The sequence below is a fragment of the Corvus moneduloides genome, chromosome 2 (genome assembly GCF_009650955.1).
Source record: "Corvus moneduloides isolate bCorMon1 chromosome 2, bCorMon1.pri, whole genome shotgun sequence".
In the NCBI taxonomy this organism is placed as follows: Eukaryota; Metazoa; Chordata; class Aves; order Passeriformes; family Corvidae; genus Corvus; species Corvus moneduloides.
The window spans coordinates 27,993,893-28,013,682 of record NC_045477.1 but is presented as its reverse complement, the minus strand read 5'-3'; the positions used below and the strand labels follow the sequence as shown (position 1 = coordinate 28,013,682).

The following is a 19,790-nucleotide window of genomic DNA, read 5'->3' as shown; positions in this document are numbered from 1 at the left end:
GGCTCTGTCCCTCCCGCCCCCCTCATCCCTCCCCTTTCCCCCGGCACATCCAGTGGGGCCGCAAGGTCGCTGCAGGGTCTGCCCTCTCTCCTCGCTCGCACGGCGGAGCAGCAATGCCTTTGTGTTTACCGCTTTTGCACCGCCCGGCGCGGACGGGCAGAGGGAGAACGAGCTGTCCTAAACCTCCCGGGCACCAGGATAGGGCCAGGGAGAAGGGCCGTCGCCGGGGCCGTGAATCCCGGCGGTCCCGGGAGCGGTGTCCGGGACCGCGGGGAGCTGCTCTCCCGCCCCTGGCTAAAGGGTCTGCTCCCTGGGGTTTGGCAATTAGGGGCCGTATTGGCTTGGAAACTGCGCTGTGTTTCTTGTCGTTCCTGCAGAGGCTGTGTTCGGCTGCCAGAGCCGGGCGCGGAGTGCTCGGACACAGCTCGCAGACCTCGGGTGGCACAGGAGAGCGCCCCAAAGTAAGAGACCCAAAAGGGGTCGGGGCTGCTTTAAACTGTCCACCAGTAAAACCACACTTATTGCTATGGAAAACGTATTTCTGAGTTCTCACATCAGTTCCCAAAATTCGTTTTAATCGCCCTGCCTTTCCAGCACCATTTCTTTTCACTAAAACGCTATAAATAATCCACTATTTTCTTGGGCTCTTTTGCTAAAATCTCCCTCCAGCTTCTTTAAAAGGCTTCCTCCGTGTCTGCCTCCCAGGCAAGTGTTTCCGAGGCTTACGGAAAGAGGGAAAATATTTGGTTTGGTGGGGTTTTATTGGGGGGATTTTTTTGGTGTGGTTTTTTGTTTGTTTGATTTGTTGTTTTGGGTTTTTTGGGTTTTTTTTTGTTTGTTTTGTTTTTGTTTTCTTTTTGAGACATTCCTTCGCCTGGGGAAGGACACACAGCCGGGGGACCCGCTGGAAACACATGTGCCCTCCTCCAAGTCCCCGCTGCCGCTGTCGGCTTCCTCCTTGCCTCGGTCGCTCCCTTCTTGTTGCTACTCCTGTCCCGGCACGGCTCCCCGCGGAGCCGGGGAGCGGGCAGTGCCGGGGTGGGGAATACACGATATCCCGTGTGGCAGCGCCGCTGCGCCCGTCGCTGAGCCCGCGGAGAGTGACCTGTCAAGGAGGTGTACTAGAGGGGAGGGGAAAGGAGCGGCGGGGAGGGGGATGAGGGGTGTAGGGCGGGTGATGGAGACGTACAAAACCTGCTCCTCGGCCTAGATAACAAGGCTTAGCTTTTCCGGGATTTGCCGAAGAAATGGCTTCTTTCCCGCTTTTCATCTAAAATCCGTTTCCGTGCGTGTGAACCTCGGCGGGCGCCTTAGGCCGGGGAGAGAGCGCTGAAGGGCTCCGCCGTACCACGCTGACGTGGGCACCGTGGATTCACTCTGGGAACAAAAGGAAGTGTTTTTCCCCCCTACACTCCCACATGAGCCTCTTTCACTTGTTTCCAGCCCCACAGAAAAAAATCGTCTACGAAAAGCCTCATTCTCCCCCAGCACTGCCCTAAGCAGCTCTGCACCTTCGGGGAGCAGCGGAGAAACAATGGACAAAAAATAATCCCTTCCTGAAAATTGGTGTGTCTCTTTGCCCGCTTTTCCACCGCGGCTCGGTCCATGCTAATCCCCTCTCATACTTTATAATTATTTATATTTAATTTTGTAATCATATCGAATTAACCCCCGTGGCTTTCCCCGCTGTATTTTCCCTATACAGTGTTTCGCTTGACTTCATTTATTTTTCCGGGGTCCCACCAGCTAATGAAAACAGACGCTTCTGTCACCTTCTCAAAAGTAGCCCTTGTTGCTTTTCACTGCGAGCCCCCCCGAGCCACGCGTGACTGAGGGGCGTGGGAGCAGCTGCGGACCCGCCTCAGCCGGGAGGATGTCAGGGCAGAGTGAGCCAGAGAGCAGAAATAAAATGCTGAATATTATGCAGGCAACCAGCCGGGATCTGTACCTAGCGGCTTTGTTTTCGCTATAGCTAGAGTGACAAAAAGAAGCAGGAAAGGGGGAAAAATTATATCGATATATATATAAAACCCTTCCCACAGAGAAGGCGCTCCCCATGCCCGGGGGTGTCTGGGTCTCCCTGCCAGCCCACGCCGCCCGCTCAGCCCCGCCGCTCCACGGACACGCATCGTTTTGAAGCGAAAGTTCAACCCCCTCGAGACGTTGCTTCTGCTTCTGCCAAACACCGATTCCGCCGGCAAGGGCAAGTAATACATGGCATAAATGAAGTTTTAAAAACACCCCCTCATCCGGCACCGCTGGGTGGTAAAGCACCTCTCGGGTACTTTGCGTGGGGATTAGGCAGCAGCAGCGTTTGGGAAACCCGGGTGCGGCGGAGAGAAGTGCGGGAGTTGTTACCTCTCTGTGTTTAGAGTTATGGGTTTCCTACTGGCTCCCCGTTCTTCAAACAGTTAATTCTCCCGGCCGGTGTTCCAGGACTCAGATGGCCAAAATTCCTCTCCCTCAAGCCCGAGTCTCCCTCCCTTCCCTATTGGGTCGCAGCTTTTGGGTCTCTCCCGAGCTCTCCCTCCTATTGGCCGGGGACATTTTTTTTTTCCTTTTTTTTTTTTTTTTTTTCCTTGACAGGCGCACGCAGCCTGCCTAACTCTTGGAGAAAAAAAAAATCCCAGAAGTTTGGATCAATCAGAGAGAGACAGAAGGAAAGGGGAGAAGAAAAAAAAAAAAAAAAGAAATCCAGCCTGCAGCCCCTCTGAGCAAGTGCTGGGACCTGGGCTGAGCACACCCTCCTGGCTCTGCCTGCGGAGTATCTGCAGCCTCATGTAGTGCCTTCAGGAGACTGAGGGCTGGTTCTTCTGGGGGTGCAGCTGGGGAGGGGTGGGGGGGGGAAAGAGGCAAGAGGCTCTGCCTCTGGTCCCCGAGCTGTGCGCTCCCAGCCACTGGTCGCTCCTCTGCCCAAGGGTCTGGGCTGGGGGATAAGATGAGTGAGAGGCGAAGATCGGCGGTGGCCCTCAGCTCCCGAGCGCACGCTTTCTCGGTAGAAGCCTTGATCGGGACAAATAAAAAGAGGAAACTGCGAGACTGGGAGGACAAGGGGCTGGATTTGTCCATGGAAAGCCTCAGCCCCAATGGCCAGCTGGGGGACAATGAAGACCCGACTCAGTGCCTGGACCTCAACCCCGGTTAGTGCGACTCCTTTCTCTTCGGGACCCCCCTCCTGCCCCGCTCCCTCCCAGCCGCTCTCCCTGGGTCCTGCCGGGAGCTGCCCGCCCGGCAGCGCGTCCCGGAAAACATCCGAGACTGGGAGTACAGAAAAAAAGAAGCGGGAATTGTGCGGAGATTTCTTGGGGGTTTTTTGTGTTTGGTTTTGTCGTTTTTTTGTTTTTTGTTTTTTGTGGTTTTTTTGTTTGTTTGGGTTTTCTTGTTTTCTTGCTTTCAGTTTATGGGGACTTTCTCTTACTCACTGTGTCTCTTCCCCCCTCCCCTAGCTCCATGATCTCCCGTGAGGGACGGCGTGTCCCCTCTGCTTCATTTTTCTCCCTCTCTCCTTCCTCTCCGTGGCTGTCGATCGCGATAGTCCTTCCCGGGTGTCTCGGGACACGCGTTTCGTTTTGCCCCAGAGTTCCCCGAGCCTCGATCGTGGAGTTGCCGGGTGGGTCGGGGGCAAAGGAGTGGGGTGCAAGATGCACCCCTCTCCTCTTTTCCGAGTCACGGGCCAACCCCCGTGTTTTCTCCATGGAGGCAGTGCCGCCCTAAGCGGAGGTTTCGGTGTAGGAGAATTTTGTGGGCTCCAGGATCAAAGCTGCTCCGAGGCGAGGGTCGCCGACTCCTCGGAGCGATGGGGACCCTCTAAATACGCCTGCAGCTCGGGATCCTTCTCCCGGGGTCGGACCCGCTGGGTCCCGGCGGCGCGGCCTCGCCCCGCTCCTGGGACGGAGCTCACAAGCCGCAGCGGAGGCGCGGGCGGTCGCGGAGAGGAACCTACCGTCTCCAGAGGGAAAACGCTCCCGGCAGGGAAAAGGACCTCAGCGGGCAAGGGGCACTCCGAGGAGTCCAGCCCCGCTCCCGAGCCTGGCACCTCCCGGGAGCGGCGGCGTATGGAGCAGCGCCGGGCCCGCGGCCCCAAGGCCGGCGGGACGGGGCTAGGGGAGAGGGAGCACAACGCTTCCCTCCTGGTGTCTGTATTTTTAATTTTAAACTCTCGTTTATTTATTTTTATTTAAAAGGAATCCAGTAGCTCTCAGCTATCATTTGGCGCAAGCCAAGCCCTGGGTCTCCTCTTGTCCCCCCGGCCGTTTCTCTCCCGCCTAAAACGACGGTCCCGGAAACGCAGCCGCGGACCCGCGACGATCCCGAGGGTGGAAACGCGCTGGGCCCCGCTCCCCGAGCTGTCCCCGCGCCCTTCTCGCCGTCCCCACGCCCTGCTCCCCAGGGCCTTAACAAGGGACGGATCGAGCTGCACCGCTCTCACAAGTATAGTGTGGGGAGAAAGCGAATTTTAGGTGATTTTCTGTTTGCTTTTAATGTTCGGATGGGGCAAAAAGGTCAAACGATTTCTTTGCACAACCCCTAAGAAAAAGGACAGAAATATCCTTCACACTTGCCAAGTCCTTCCCGCTGCACTTGGAACAGCAAACACCTTTTAAAATTTGTTTTTATTTCTTTTGCTATCCCTGAGCTATCAATAAGCATAAGTTGCCCAAAACTCAGAGTTTAAAAAAAAAAACAAACCCAAACAAAAACCCCCCAACCAAACCAACAAAACAAAACAAAAACAAAAGGAGGGGGAAAGAGAGACAGAGAGAAATAATTATTGATCGAGGTATTAAAAATATTTGCTGAAAATATTTGAAGTGTTTTTGAAGGGAACTAAAGACTGTGAAGACCTCGTCCCTCTATGCTCTCAAGGAGCCGCATTTCAATTTGCTTTTAACAGCAGCCGCCTTCCCCGGTGCGGATCCTAAGGAGAAGTAGGTAAAATCTGCTGCCAGGGTCGTCTCTCTCAGCGGAGGGGTGGGCATAAAGTAGAGGGGACAGCAGAGATCAACCAGTCAAAAAATAGTTTACGGTTTCAGAGGCTTCCCGGTTCAAAAGAATAAATACGCGACCAAAGACAAAAATCTGCTTTCTGATAACAGAGAGTATCAGCACATCAGTCTTCTTTTTTATTTCAGAATGATTTTTCTTTTTTTTTAGAACCGTTTTTCATAAATTTTTAGCCCAATGGGATATATTTTTGTGCGGTCTAAATGTTTAATTTGCCCATTTCTCCGTGAATTCGAATTGGAAAATGGGAAAACTTTTCCTGCGCCAGATTGGAGAGCGGGAGAGAATGGCTGCTAATGCCTGAAACCTCAGAAAGTAAACGTGATGTTTTTCATAAAGCAAAGGAAATCAAGAACAGTTTGAGAAATCATTTTTAGGAGGTTGATAGACTTTAAATAAAGTCCGCGACTGTAATTTGCACAGTCACTTCATTAAACCTAATTCCTCCGCGGCGTACTTTTGCTGTTGGGTGAAAATTGATTAGCGGCTCCATAATGACCACCAAATTCCATCTTTACAAGACCCAATTAAGAACAAACTTTACACCTAACGTATTTTAAACTTGCCAAATCTCCAGCGATATAGAAAAAAAAAATAGAAAAGGGAATTTTTATGGCGTCCCAAAGGTTCAACACTCAAAGCCGCTGCCCCCGAGTAGCGACGGGCTGTTCCTTCTGCTGGCGGTGTTGCTGGTACGGGGGTGCTTGCGGAGAGGCCGCAAGTAGTGCAGCACGCGCTGGGAAATGATGCCTGGATTATCGTGGGATAACATAAATCGGTCTAGCCCCATTTATCGATCTTTTTGCTTAAATTGCCTCCATTTCAGCGCGGGAGGGTCTGAAAACCATTCACCGCGGGGAACTAAACGCGGCCGCCAGTAGAGTAAGGCTTCGCTCTCCTTTTCCCAGATCTTTTCCGTGCAGGCGGGTATGAAGATTTCTCTCCCACTCGCGGGACACGGGGTGGGGGGGGGAGGCGGAGGGGCTGCCCCGCTTCACTGCCGGCTTCGGTGCGAATCTGTGCTGGTCGTGCACAAACTCAGCCCTCGGGAGTGCCTGGGAGACAGCGTTTCTTGTTTCCCCGTTTCGGGGGAAACCCTGACCCCTTACGTGCCATCTTACAGCCTTGGCCAAACTCTTCCGTGATGATATTGGCGAGACTGTGTCTCCCCGAGAGACTTTCCCACCCTCCGGTGCCCCATCTTCCTGGGAGAAGCGAGGTGGCAGGCTGGGAGGTGGCGGGTCGGGGTGTGGCGTGGGCAAAAGTGAGAAAAGCAAGCAGATAAATCCCCCAGGTTTGTAAAAAAATATCTCCCGAGCATCCGAGTTATTTATGTCTCAGCCATGAATCTCGTCACCAGAGTTAATGTGCTTTTTTTACGAGACTCATTTAAAAGGGGGATAAATCTGGATTTTAATCACGTGCGGGTTCAATCACGAAGTTGTGAAAAGGAATTCGGGATTACAGAGGCTCTCACCTTCTCTCCCCCACCCCGTGCATTGGGGGCGCGCCGCGCGTAGGGCCGCGGCCGGGCCGGGGAGGCAGAGCTCGCCCGGGGGCTCCGGGAAGCCTCCCCCGCTGCTCCGCCGCCCACGGCCGCGCTCCCGCATCCTCCCCCGGCACTCAGTTCTCGCCACCGAGAGGCCAAAGGAGGAGGAGGAGGAGGAGGAGGGTGGCGGGACGCCCCTCCGTCCCCTTGGCAGGTTCGGTTTCAGAGGGCAGCAAAACAATGGGCTCGGATATCTTCTGGGTATTTATAGATTTAACCTGAACAGCGGAAAGGTCACGGGGGCCCCAGGCGTTGCCTCCCTTGATGTATATATTGTTTACCGTCGTTTACGGCGGTGGCATTCGTCGGCCCGTCCCTTTGCCACCCCAAGGGCGCAGGGACAGACCGAGGCAGAGCCGAGCGCGCAAGACTTCTTTATTTTTTTGGAGTGGGTGGGTGGAACGTGTCTCCGTGGACGCGTTTTCCTTCACAGAAACACGGCTGCTCCTTCAGGCGGTCAGGGTCTCTTCACGGCGAGACGGGCACAGGCGCTTCAGAGTCAGAACAAAACGGTCCGACGGCTAAATATATAGACTTTTTCGGCTTTGGGGCTGTCCTTTTCCTTACAAAGAAACACACAAGCGATTTCGTAAACGAATTTTACTGCCAGTGCAGTCCTTGTACCGCACGCCCATCCCATCGGTATTTTTGGTTGCATATATTAGAAGTGCACCTATCAGTTAAAAAAACCCCCAAGCCACCTGGAAACAAACAAATAACCCCCAAACAACAAATTAAACAAAAGAAAACAAGGCATTGTTGCGAGTTTAATTATTCGCTCCCTGTGTTTATCTGAATCTACACTGGCGAGCTACTGCGAGCCTCTGCAAAGAGAAAAGAAACACGGCACACATTTTAAGATCCACAATGTGTTTATTATATATGCTTATCCGTAAGATTAAGATCCGGGAGTTTGACAAAGCCTTCGGTGGCTGACGAGAGTAAAACCTTCAGCTCTTTTAGGGCGGCTTGTTGTTCTCCTGTGTCTCCCGGGAGGTTGCATCGATGTCCATCCCAACCCCGCTCCGCCACGGGGTTCCTGCTCCTCCTTGCCCATGGGCAAACCCCCTCCGCCGGCGGGGGTGCGGGAGCCATGCAGCCCGCCCACCCTCCGGAGAGGTACAGAGATTTTAAGAGCAGGAGAAAATGCCATTGACCCTTCCGCTTTTTTTTTTTTTTTTTTAAATTATTTTTTAATAGCCTTGCTTCTGAATGCTCATGTTGATGCATTCCGTTCTTTGAGCAGCGGCTGTTAAACCCGTGAAAAGGGAGTGACTTAATTCGGTTTCTCACTTCAGCTTTTGTTTGAGTGCTCCGTGGATGGGGCTAGGATTTCAAGAGCTGGCAGAGCACTTTTTCTCGTCTCTTCCCCGAGGTAGAGCACATTGGTGTACATCGTCCTTTGCATGGTCCTTGAGGCTCGCAGATGAGCAATGCTCTGTGACAACGAGATGTAAGGCAGAGAGTCAGCTTTGCCTTTGCTTTGGGACTGGGAGTTATTGGTGAGAAGTCTTTCTAACGAATTTGTGTGTGACTGGGATCGTATGAATTCATTCCACCTGCTGGATCATCAGTTTGCCTCTTTAAGATGGGGTACAGAGCTCAGATCCGTTGCTCCCTTGTGTACACGGTGGAAGGAAACGCAAAATCTGCCCCTCCTAATACTTCTGTTCCCCCCATACTTCAGCAGCAGAGCTAAAGCTCTCGTCTTTCCCAGAGGAGACAATTGCAGGAGGCAGATGGAGCTGTCCGGATGAGAGCCAGGAGAGCCGAGCCCTGTGGGGGCTCGGGAAATGGTTGTCTTAGTCAAGTTCATACAACTCTGACCTTGGAGCTCGAGGAGCCAGAGAGCGAGAAGGATTTGTCCCTGTGGTTATATCCGTCTTACTGAATTGGGGAACTCCTGCTGCTGGCTTTGTGAAACTCCTCCTGCAGAGAGGTGAATTACTCACGCTATATTAAGAGGGCAGGTAATAGAATAATAGAGGCAAACCTCATAGAGCAGCAGCGCATTAGAAAAAGGGCAGCGTGTCAAACAACTTTTTCCTTTCTTTTATATGCATTTTAAATCTGCAGCATTTTTTACACAGGTTTATTCCATCTGCTGGTAAGGGGAAAGCTGCTGTTTCAAAAGGTGTTTCTTGTCTTTGACAAGAACTTTGGGAGAATCCAAAAAGCTTCTGTTACAAGCAAAAGTCAAGTAATTCCTTACGAACCATCAATCACTTCTCCCCCCTCCCATTTGGGACTGAGCGCTTATATCAAATATCAGCCCAGCTAGCCTCTCCTCAGGCAGAAGTGTCCTGCTTTATCCGTATCTGTCTTTAAGGAAAACTGATGCTTTTTTCAGATGGAAAAGTTGAAAGATCCCTTCCAAGAGCGCTGCATTCAGGAAAGAGCATTTGCATTGTTTTGCAACGAAGTCGGTGACATTTGAGTCATTTCTATTCACACAGATCACTGTTCCTATTGTCATCCGTTGGATTCCTGAATGAATCTTTGCTTCCCAGTCTTAGGTCTTCAAAGATCAAAACTTTTTTTTTTTTTTCCCCCCAAAGTTTCTTTTTCCTGCCTTCTGATCTAGACTAATAAGGTTACAATAGTTTAAATAATGCACCAAAATCAGTCTGAGAGTATTGAAAATTTCCTGAATATATTGAGACAGGACCAGATGGCATTTACAGTGTCCTTTTTGAAAAATTAGTAAAACCAATTCAAGTTTGAGTTAAATCACGCCAAGTGTCCATATTGAGATTGGTAGTTTACATTGGTGACGTAAAATCGAATTCAGTGAAAGAAACTTAGATTTTCTAAACCTGACAACGTTTCAGAGATCAACAGAGTTTCCTAGAGAGGCTGAGCGTGCTAGTGCCCGTTGATGGAGTTACAGGGTTTTATGCTAACTCTTAGTTCTCTGACATCCTCCTAAATAGTGCAACTACTCTGCAGTAATGGGATGGGACGTTCTGTTTGAATCCTGACAGAAAAGGCATCGTGGGTGTACAAACATATGGGCAGTGTCTGTCAGCCTGGGAGCTGTGTGGCTCCATTTGGAAGAGCAGCAGTGGGCACCTGGGTATAGGGAAAATGCAGGCAAGAAAATGCAGAATCTTCCCAGTTCTCCAGTTCCTAATACTGTCCAGAGCAGCTCTGCGCAGCAGGGCATTGAAAGATTTTGCTTCTATAGCTTTTTATTTGAACTACAGTTTCCTCAGGTAGAGAGTACTGTGCAGCAGTGCTGAGACATTTTTGTTTCCAGAGAGGAAAAAACCCCAAAGGTGCAGCTCTCGGCTGCTTGTTTCCAATACAGCTGAAAACAGGTTATGATTGCAACCTTTACACCTGCGAAACATCTGCTGTCTCAAAATACAACCCCCTTGCATTTCCTGTGTTAAAAGCTGTAGTGTGCTCTGGTGAGAAGTGCTAGGGAAAGACATAGTGGTATGGTAAAATGAAATTGAAATATCTTCGAAAGCAGATTGAGAATTTTTAAAACTGAGAAGAAATGTGTGCCAATTGAAATTCTAGTAGCGATTTGCATCCTGGAGGCATCTTTTAATTGCATATTCTTCAAGGTCAGGAAACAATGAATCAGTAAATCAATCCAAGAAGTGATAAAAGCACTTGTTACAATAATATTTACAATCATATTTTCATATACCCTTTGCCTAATTGAGCTATTGATCTGAGAGTATTGGGAAGATGGTAATAGGACTGTCTGAGTCAGACCCCTGTGACAGCGGCTTGTCCAAGGTTTGCTGGGTGTTCACAAATGCAGCCTTGCAGCTGTCAGAGGGAAGGATTCACCCAGCAAGTGGCTTAGGCCAGCACATTCTGATTCACAGCAAAGGAGGAAGTCCAAGGAGGATTTTCATTTTGGGACTCAGCAGAAAAAAGAGTGAAGATGGTGAGGATTCGCTTAGATTTAGCTCAGCAAAAGCTTTTTTTTTTTTTTTTTTTCTTTAAATTTTATGGAGAATCAGGAAAACTTAGGGTTTGGCCAGTCTTTCAGAATTTATTTTTGTATCATCAAGCTACCTAATGTTTTTAAGTTGTGCAACCATTTTAGAACTAGATCCCAAGCCTCCTTGTTTCAACTAATGAAAAGGTAGTTCTAAAATAAATCATAGAAGGATTTATCAAATAAAGAATAAGGCATTTTTATTTATATAATACTCAAATCAAGCATTTGGACATTCAAAACTGCTTCCCATTTTTTTTTTTTTCTAGAAGTTAAAGATCTTTGGCAAATGCTGCAGGATTTAATGAAGTTTTCATTTCTCCTAAGCTGGATTTTCTTGGTTAATTTGATATATATATACTTAGAAAAAAGTTTGGCTAAACTCTTGCATGATAGAACTGAGACCCTGTCATAGTAGGTGGCTTCACTTCACTATCACTGCACCTGTTCATTCTTCTCAAGGCTTTTGCTTTTTGGGAAAGAAATCTTCCATTATTGTTAAATGGACATTTTCAACTATGTCCACATGCGTAGTTCTTGGAAAGGAGCTTGGGAAGAAGTTACTGCCAACCACCTTTAAAAGAACCAATTTAGAGTTTCTAAAGAGTACTTAACCAACTGGTTAAAAGCTGACACAAATCATATTAATAATCAGCACATATATATGAATGCAGCCACAGCAAAAATTGTTTTAAAATCAGTGGGCCAGGGCACACAGAATAGCTATGAATGACTTACAGTTCTTTGACTTCACTCAGGGGCTGGATGCACTCTTGGCTAACATTGATATTTTTCCATGACCAATGAATTAACAAACCCGAGCTTCAGCTTTTAGGAGCTTCAGGAAATAGAGAACTCCCTGATCAGAAATCTCCTCCAAAACCGAGGAGAAAATTGAAGACACCAGAGTGACTTTGCTTTTAATAAGAGTGAAGAACTGTGCATCATAGACTTTTTAGAAGCTGCACTAGTAATAGCAGTATCCCTAAATAAGATAGCAGAAGTGCTGCTCTCTTGTGATACCAACATCTGTGTGAATGCCTGTGCAGAGAAAATAATTCCAATGAGAACATTTTATAACATTTAGAAATGTATGGTGCATATGATGTGTAGGTTAGGGAGGCTTTAAAAATAGAATCTTCTTGGTTTACCCCTGAAATGCCTGTAGATCAGTTCTGTAATTCTGAGTTTGCTGAGGAAGATGGGACCTTGGGAAGACATGGAGAGATTCACAGATAGACTGTTTTTTTTCCACCTGATTGTTGCACTGGATTTTCTTCAGCCCTGCTCTAAGGATCCTATTAAAAGCCCAGTTATTAAATGTTGATAGGTGTTATTATAATCACATTTAATAACTTTTACAAGAATTGCATTCTTTGATAAAGAAATTATCCTGGTTCTGCCCTGTCAGCACCCTCTTTAAGTTTTGCACTTTGCACAGAAAAAATGCAGATGAATTTTAATTGTACTTTAAGCAGCCTTTCTCACCAGGGTGAAAAAATAGCAGAAGAAGCCCTGTTGAGTATTCCCTTACACCCTCTCAGACTTAATGGAAACTCTCCCACTGGCTTTTTAAGAAAGCAAACTTCAGCCTTGAGCTTGCGCTGGACTCCACTGCTGCCTTACCTTGTATTTAAATACCATGCAAGAACTGGGATTGGCAATACCAAATTTTTAGTTGATGTATCCTAGTGTGAAGGCTGTGTGGAAGCACACTGCTGAAAGAGGGCCTGATTCTTTGACATGCCAACTATCTGCACTTCAAAGGACTATATAGTGCTGATTTTCAAGGGTGCAACTTCTGTGACCTTATTTTCAGTGGTGTTAAGAACGTGTAATCCCCATGGAGATCTTAACCTCTCCCTTGATTTCTGCTCTGAGATACCCTAAACAGGCTGTGATAGCCTGGAAGCAGCCTCCTCCTCAGCACAACAGTTGGGACTGGAATAATTTTGAGTTATGTAGGGGGAATCCTTTGTCATTTGCTGGAATATCATGTCAGTCTGTATGAGTTAAATAATCGTGACAGGGAGAGTAATACCTGGGCGATCATTTGATGTCATAGCTGGATCATGTTTGCTCTTCAGATTTAGTGCAAATGCCTGATAGTGTGAAAACAATCAGGTTGGATCAGATGCAGGTTTCTGGATTATGCCTGTCTTTGCTATTTCTAAGTGCTCCTGCCATTGAATTGTGTAATACAATTATACAGAGCTCCATACAAGGCAATAAGGCTGTTATTTTTACACAGAGAAGTTATTTTTTTGCTTCATAAAGCTTAACCTTTTTATTCCAGAAGGTTGTAGCAAGCTATAAAAGTATAGAATTCAGCACATGACTGTGGGTGCCTAATGGTTTTTATTTTGCTTCAGAATTTAAAAGATAAACAGAAGATTTATTATTGTAGGATTTGGGGGTTTCCTGTGCCAAGCTCTTTGGAGCAAATAAAAAAAAGTCTTCATTTACCATCAAAAAAGCCTAGCAAAGTCTCCATCTGCCTAGTGGCAAGCCAGTCACATTATTCACTTCAGTGCTGGGGAGTGTTAGCCACATAAACTGTAACATCACAGTGCTGTTATGCAGGTCCCTACGATGCTGACGGAGCGGCAGAAAGCCCACACTGCCCCATTAGAGACTGCTTGGATTATTCTGTACAGTGTAATTCTGTTTACTCCCTAACTCAGGAAATTGTGCCTGAGCTGGGGAAAGGGAGGGCAGCTGTGGAAGTGCCTAGCAGTGTGCCGTTCCAGAAATGGACAATAATTAATAGCTTTTGTGAAAATACAGCCGTATAATGCAACTGCAGGAAAAAAAAAACCCAACCTCAGTCTGCTTCTCAGAATGAAAGATTTGATTGTGAATTGGCTGGTTACTAAGAGCCTTTCAAGACTGTTTGCTCGAGTTACATTAAGGTGCTGAGCATCATTTATCCTGGGAATGCTGGAATAATTGATTTAGAAAAAAAACGAAACGAGGTTGGACTGAGCCCATACAGGGCACATAGGAAAGTAATCCACTATGGTTACAGCCTTCCTCAGAGGAGCAGTTCAGCCCCAAAGGGGGATGGAAAATGTCTGGGGCGTTTTTTGCCTCTGTTCTTTTGGGATGTCAGACGCCCTCCTCCTGGTTGTGCTCTCAGACACCTGCAGGACTGGAATGTCCAGAGGCTTCTGTAGGTGCTGACTTGTCCTTGGGCTGAGAAGTGATCGAAAAAGAGCAAATCAAGAGTAATTGTGCTGTAGCTTAGCTGGATGAGGACTGGGTGTCCTGTATCCTTCTGAGGGGCTCACTTGGCTGGGACAAGGGATGCAATGCATCAGGGAACGAAGGGAGTCACTGCTTTGTTCACGTTGAGTCACATGTGTACATTATCCTCCTGGGAATGAAATGATGGTGAAATCAGGAAGAGAAGAGTTGTGGCAAAGTGGCACAGGACTAGTGGCAAAGGAGTAGAAAACTAGAAAACTGATAGAAAACCAGAGAGAGGGATCGCTGTTGGGAAGGAAGAGGAGAATGAGGTGGGAAAGGGAGAGGTTCAGGGCTTCATTTCCTACCCACTGGCTGCTCTCAGCATGAGAAGAAATTAGAAACTATTTTCAGACTTTCTCCCTGCATCTGGGTACCTTCCTGTGTTGTTCTTTTTTTTTTTTTTGAATAATGAATAGCGCGGTTCCTATACATGAAATACACAGTTCAAAATAGTTTCCAAAGACAACTTAGGACACTATATGAGTAAATGTAATAATTTGTTTTTGTTTAGACATGTAAGAGAGAGGAAAGGGAAAACCTCTCAATTAAGCAGAAGTTTTCATGAAAAAGAGCAGGGTTTCTTCCCATGGTCTTTGTTCTCTGTGGTTTAATGCAAAAAAAGTTAGGAATTTCAGGAAAAATTATAAAGACTATTCTAGAGGAAATATTTTCTCTTATAGTGAGCTCCACAGGATTTTTTAGAATAATATTTAAAATCCTGTTTGCAACTTTTGCTACTTTATTCAGGTCTTTGGCTTTTTTATAGTCACAGTAATAGATGTTACACATGGGGTTCAATCTACTTTACTGTGCAGTTGCATTGGCTGAACATTATGGATTTTCATTGAATATAAACATCATATATTTCAGTGCTTTATAGTATTAATATTTAAATTGTTGGTATACAGAAGTCTTTTACGTGGCAGAGAGACTATGTTAGACATTATTGCAGTGAGTGTAGTTATTTATTCTATAGGTATACGTAGAGGTAATTCCTAATTGCTAATTAAATTATGCATAGCACATTTCTTACTGTTAAGGACATAATTAAACTCAATTTATAATAATCAAGTACTTCAGGTAATTCAGTCTCTCCCCTCTACTCAAAATTTGTACTTTTTACATTGTTTATTTGTGTGTTTTTCCTGGGGGCATGGTTGGAAGGAAGAGGGACCAGCTTTTCTGCACAACAGCAAAAGTTTTTTGAAATGTCTTTCTGGCTAGGACCCATGAACTTAAATGAAGAATTAAAAATAGTAGCAATGGTTTCTTGTTACAATTATTTGCAGTATAGTGAGAATATGTATTTGTGAACCGACCCTCAATCATTCTATTTGTGAATATTCAAAGAATTTACTGAGTATTCATGAAGATGCTTGACAGCCATGAATTAAAATATAAATAATTACATCTCAGATAGTTGCTATTTACTGTACCATTTACAATGATGTTTGCTATGCAGACAAGTGGGAAGAAAAAGCTTATTATTATGGTCATTTAATGAAGTGTATACTACTTACTTTGCATTTTTCCCCTGAAAAATAAGCATTTCTTTTTTAATCTTACCCCCCCCCCCACCCATTTCTGCTTCCTTTTTTCTTTATTCCACATTCAGAGTTGTATTATTTTTGACTTTTCTCCTGTAAGTCAGGGTGTTTGTCCAACTCTGTTTCTAAAGCAGGAGGTGATTCATTGTTAGCACTGGGGCCGTCGCACGTACTTCGACTGGTGACTCTTGGTGACAGCCCAGTGCTGTCCTTTGCTCACATTTAACAGTACAGCAGAGCACCAATTCACATCCAGGGCTTCAGGACATTGCAGCTGTACAAAGGTAATATTTTGAAGGTGTTGCTGGTCAGCCACCCTCCTTTCATAAGACAACATACACACCAAGTGTTTACACTGTGGCTAAATTTTTTCCCATGTACATACTACGATATGAACTTCGTTGCAAATGCCAGAATTGCCCCTTTGAGTACAGCAAGTCAAATGCTCCTAACTCTTCCCTGATATCTCCATCATAGGGGAAACAGGCACTTCAACCAGGCTTTGTCATTATTTTACTTTTGGTCTGAATCTGACATAATTTAATAATAAATTCAAAAGAATGGTTGATGATATTAGAGTAGGAAATCAAAATTCAGTACAGGGGAAACCCTAAATGAAGAATGAAGAAATAATAAAAGTAGAGTTTTGTGAAATAGAGCAGAGGTCTAGAGGGCTTTTTTCTCAGTGCACAATGAATTACAGGTGAGATGTCCATTTAAAAAAGGGATATTTTATTGGAAAAAAAAAATCAGAAATTCCTGAGCTGTATTTCCTCTTTATCTAAGATATTGTGAAAACCTCCCTTTACTCTTGTATATCTTAACAATGAACAAGAGACTAGAAAGCAGTAATTTCTTATTTGTAAGGGCAGAGGAATCTGAAGCCGGAGGCCTAGTTTGCAGAGTTTGTATAGCAATTAAACACATCAGGATTTCCAGTTCAAATTGTTGGCTCAAAATACATCTTGGTTTAATAAGAAAAGCACGGGAATAAGTCAGTGATTGGGTCCCTTGCACAAGGGATTTGCCAAATTGGAGATCTAACATTTTCATTTTCTTAAATTACATTTTGACTATCCTGACACAGATAAAAAAGGTTACTTTTTTATGAGGACATGACTTCAAAAGATATTTTTAAATATTTGGGCCTTTTGTTTTTCTTCAGAAGAGTCTTTAGATACTTATTTGGGGCCAAATTCAGCAAGCAACTGAGAACTCTAACCCATCCTTTTACTGTATTTAAACAAAAGCATAACAGTGATGATGACTTATACCAAATATTTAATATTCCCCATTTTTAGAGAATGTCGTTCTCCCTCTCTTTTTTGCTTTTGTTCTAGAATTTCTTTTGTTTAAGAACTTAGGATTTTTTTTCAGTGAAGATATTCCTGCTACTCTTACCAGCTCAGAAAAAGTGAGTGTTTAATATGGGACACAGTTTATATCCCATTTTACTTGCTATATACTTTCTCCACATCATGTGCATGTATAAGACTCTCCCTCTCTAGATGGATCTATAATATGTACATGTATATATTATATATAATTTAGATCATTGTTTTATGTAGATATTATATATTCCATATAATACTAGTATTTTTGATAAGATTTTAGAATAACAATGTAGTATAATCTTTTTCTAGAGACACTAAAACACTGTATTTAAACATTTCACATATTTTAGGTATTTTAGAAATACCAGTCTTCTCTCTTCCTATTTTGTGCTCATATTTTTTTTGTGGTGACAAGTGTTAGATACTAGTGTTGCATTTGATGGTTAAAAATAAGAGAATCATGCTCTGCAAGAGGTTTCATGCTTTTGGTAGTGAAAGCTACTTTCATTTTACAGTCGAATTTTCACACCTGTTTTTGTATAGAACAGAAAAAAAAGGCCTTGCTTTTTAATGGGAGAATCATTTTTTATGTATAGATTTGTCCAACTAAGGTTGCAGCAAGTAGCTAATGTTCAGGACTTGAAGGTAGAAATGTCTGCTGTCTTTGGTGACAATCACTCAACAAGAGCATTCTCCTTTATCCAGCAGATATATCTGTGGCAGCATGGGTTTCCCTCCAGGCAAAAGTGGATGTGAAATCTTCTTTTAAAGAGCAATTGAAAAAATTCGCGGTGTTAAACATAAGTGCAAAAAACTCTTTTAATGAAAGACAGATTGCAAGCGTTTGCCTGAGATTATCACTCTGCTAAACTGAAGCAGAGCAGCCGAAATTCCTGCATCATTTACATCCCCTGAGCCAGGCGAGGGCAAAAGCTGGAGTGAAAATATTTGATAATGTGCGAGCAAACAGCTGTGAGGAAGAAAAAGCTGCACTTCCAGTCACTGAATCTCTTGGCAAAAGAAAATAATAGTTTAGTCAATGCCAAATGGAGCAAACCCTGGGCTGTGCCATGCCATAAATCCTTAAAGGGACGCTCTCTACTTGGATTTAAAAAAAAAAGATCAGTCCTGATGTCCTCCAGTTTCTTCTCTTTTTAAATGCTCTGGCTGGCACTTAAAAGCATATAAAACTTTAATTTCTGTTCATGAGATCTTTCCCTTTTTATGTTTGCAAAGGTGGTTTCTGTTAGCCTGTTTCCTCCTTGCTATCTGAGGCCCTGATCCTGCCAAAACGTATTCATATCCTTTATTGCAGTGAGCCTCCCATCCAAATCCCTCCCAGCAGGAAAGGTGAGCTCACATTTATGTGTTTGTAGGAGCAGCGCCTAATTGTAAGGGAAATGGAAACTGCACAGAGTTCTGTCTGTGGCACAAAATAAACAATAGAGAATATGGAGTAAAGTATATTTCTTTAATACTTCAATTATAGACACGCTAGAAGCGATGTGTAACTTTAGTAAGGGACAGTCCCTTCAGAGAGGAATGTAATTTTTCATCTCATAAGTATATAGTTTTAAGCAGAAATAGCTATTAAAATAGTAGATATTCAAATTATTTCAGTTGTGAGGTGAGGAATCAGGTTCTTTATTTTCATCCTGTATTTTCATTTCAATGTAAAACTCTCAAGTCCTTTTGTTGCTTGCCATGGAACTGCAGTGGGACTTTGATTTTATTTCCTTCATGCATGATCTTGTTTTGCACATTTAGCAGTTCTGATGCTGGAACTTTAGGTAAGTCCATTCAGAAATTGCAGTATTTATTAAACCACCTTGTATGGTGTCAACAGAAGACAGGATGTTGAACAAAAATAAATTGTGGCCCCTTATATGCCCTTATTCAGAAAAATAGTCTCACTGAAGTCTCACTGGGAGCTGGAAAATACATCAGATGCAATTTAAGGCTTTACATGAACTTAAAAGCCTAAACTGCATTCGAAAATGTGCAGAGGGAAAAAAAAGTGTGCTGAAATTATTTCCATGCCTTCAAGGGTCTATCAAATTTTAAAGTATGGTATTGGTGTGCATGACCATAATTGAAAAATCTAGTCTAGCCATAACAGGCTACCTTTACCTTGTGCTAGAGGTGGTCGAGATAGACTGCAAACCTGCTGTCATCTTACAGAGCTTGGTAAAGCACAAACAGCTGTCAGACCAACCGTGAAGAATGGGAATGATAGAGCACTGAGCAGTTAGGTGAGAAATTATCTTTCTTTCTTTCTTTTTTTCTGGCTAACAACCTGTGGTAAAAGTTGGGCAAAGGTGTTTTGCTATTACTCAGTTTTTGGACTTCAGTTGTAGGAAAGTTATGTAGAAGAGAGGCAATCTTTAGTTCTCGTTCTGTCTTCTTGCACACTGGTGCAGCTGTTTTACTGAAAGTTGTTTGCAGACCACAGGTGAGATGTCATTATTTAGATCTTGTAAAATAAAATATGAACGAGCACATACCAGCACTTCAGGAAGGTTTTATAAGCATTTTCCACCCCAAAAGCCTAGTTTTGCTCTTCCTCTGGGCCCTGAACTCTTGATGACTTAAAGGGTATTTCTGCGAAAGAAACAAGGCTCTTGTAAGCAGCTGGACAAATGATTTGCATCATGTTCTGATGTCACCAGATATGTTAGTTCTTCCTGCCCCTTCCCCAATGACTGTATCCTGTTGTTTACCAACATTTTCAGCTCCCCATACACTTCCCTGAATATCTCACAGCATCCCAGGTGCAGGAGAATGTTTTCTCCACTTGGCTCCTGCCTGAGGATGTTCTGCTGGGCTCAGCACATAGAGCAAGTAGTCAAGAGAGCCTCTTCAGTGAAGGTGCTAATTTGTTTTTGATTTTCACAAAAAGTGTAGAAATGTAATTCATTTGACACTGTTATCCTTCTGTCAAAGTTGTTAGAAGCTGACCAGTAAGTCAGTTTGGATCAGTGGGTGAGAATATTAAGGGAAAAAGGAAAATTTACCAACTGATGGCCTTCTGTGAGGCTTATTTCCTAAGAAATACAGCTAAAATGTTTGATATACAGACAGGCAATCTATCCCATTACTTTTATAACCCAATGTTCAAAAGTGATGCTTTAGGCTAGAGTTATTTT

General features: G+C 44.7%; 1 protein-coding gene across 2 annotated transcripts in view; it reads left to right on the top strand.

The window, feature by feature from the left end:
- The first annotated feature begins 329 nt into the window (after positions 1-329).
- The window catches only part of TBX15 (T-box transcription factor 15), a 92,888-nt gene continuing 73,427 nt past the window's right edge, over positions 330-19,790 (top strand). The window contains exon 1 of one of the 2 annotated variants that reach the window (XM_032098675.1): positions 330-461. Coding sequence is in view for 1 of the 2 variants with exons in the window: in XM_032098674.1 (XP_031954565.1) it covers positions 2,939-3,140 (202 nt within the window). In the remaining variant the exon portion in view is untranslated. Of the gene's footprint in view, positions 462-2,618; positions 3,141-19,790 lie in introns of those variants that run through there. The other variant, XM_032098674.1, reaches the window with a different exon arrangement.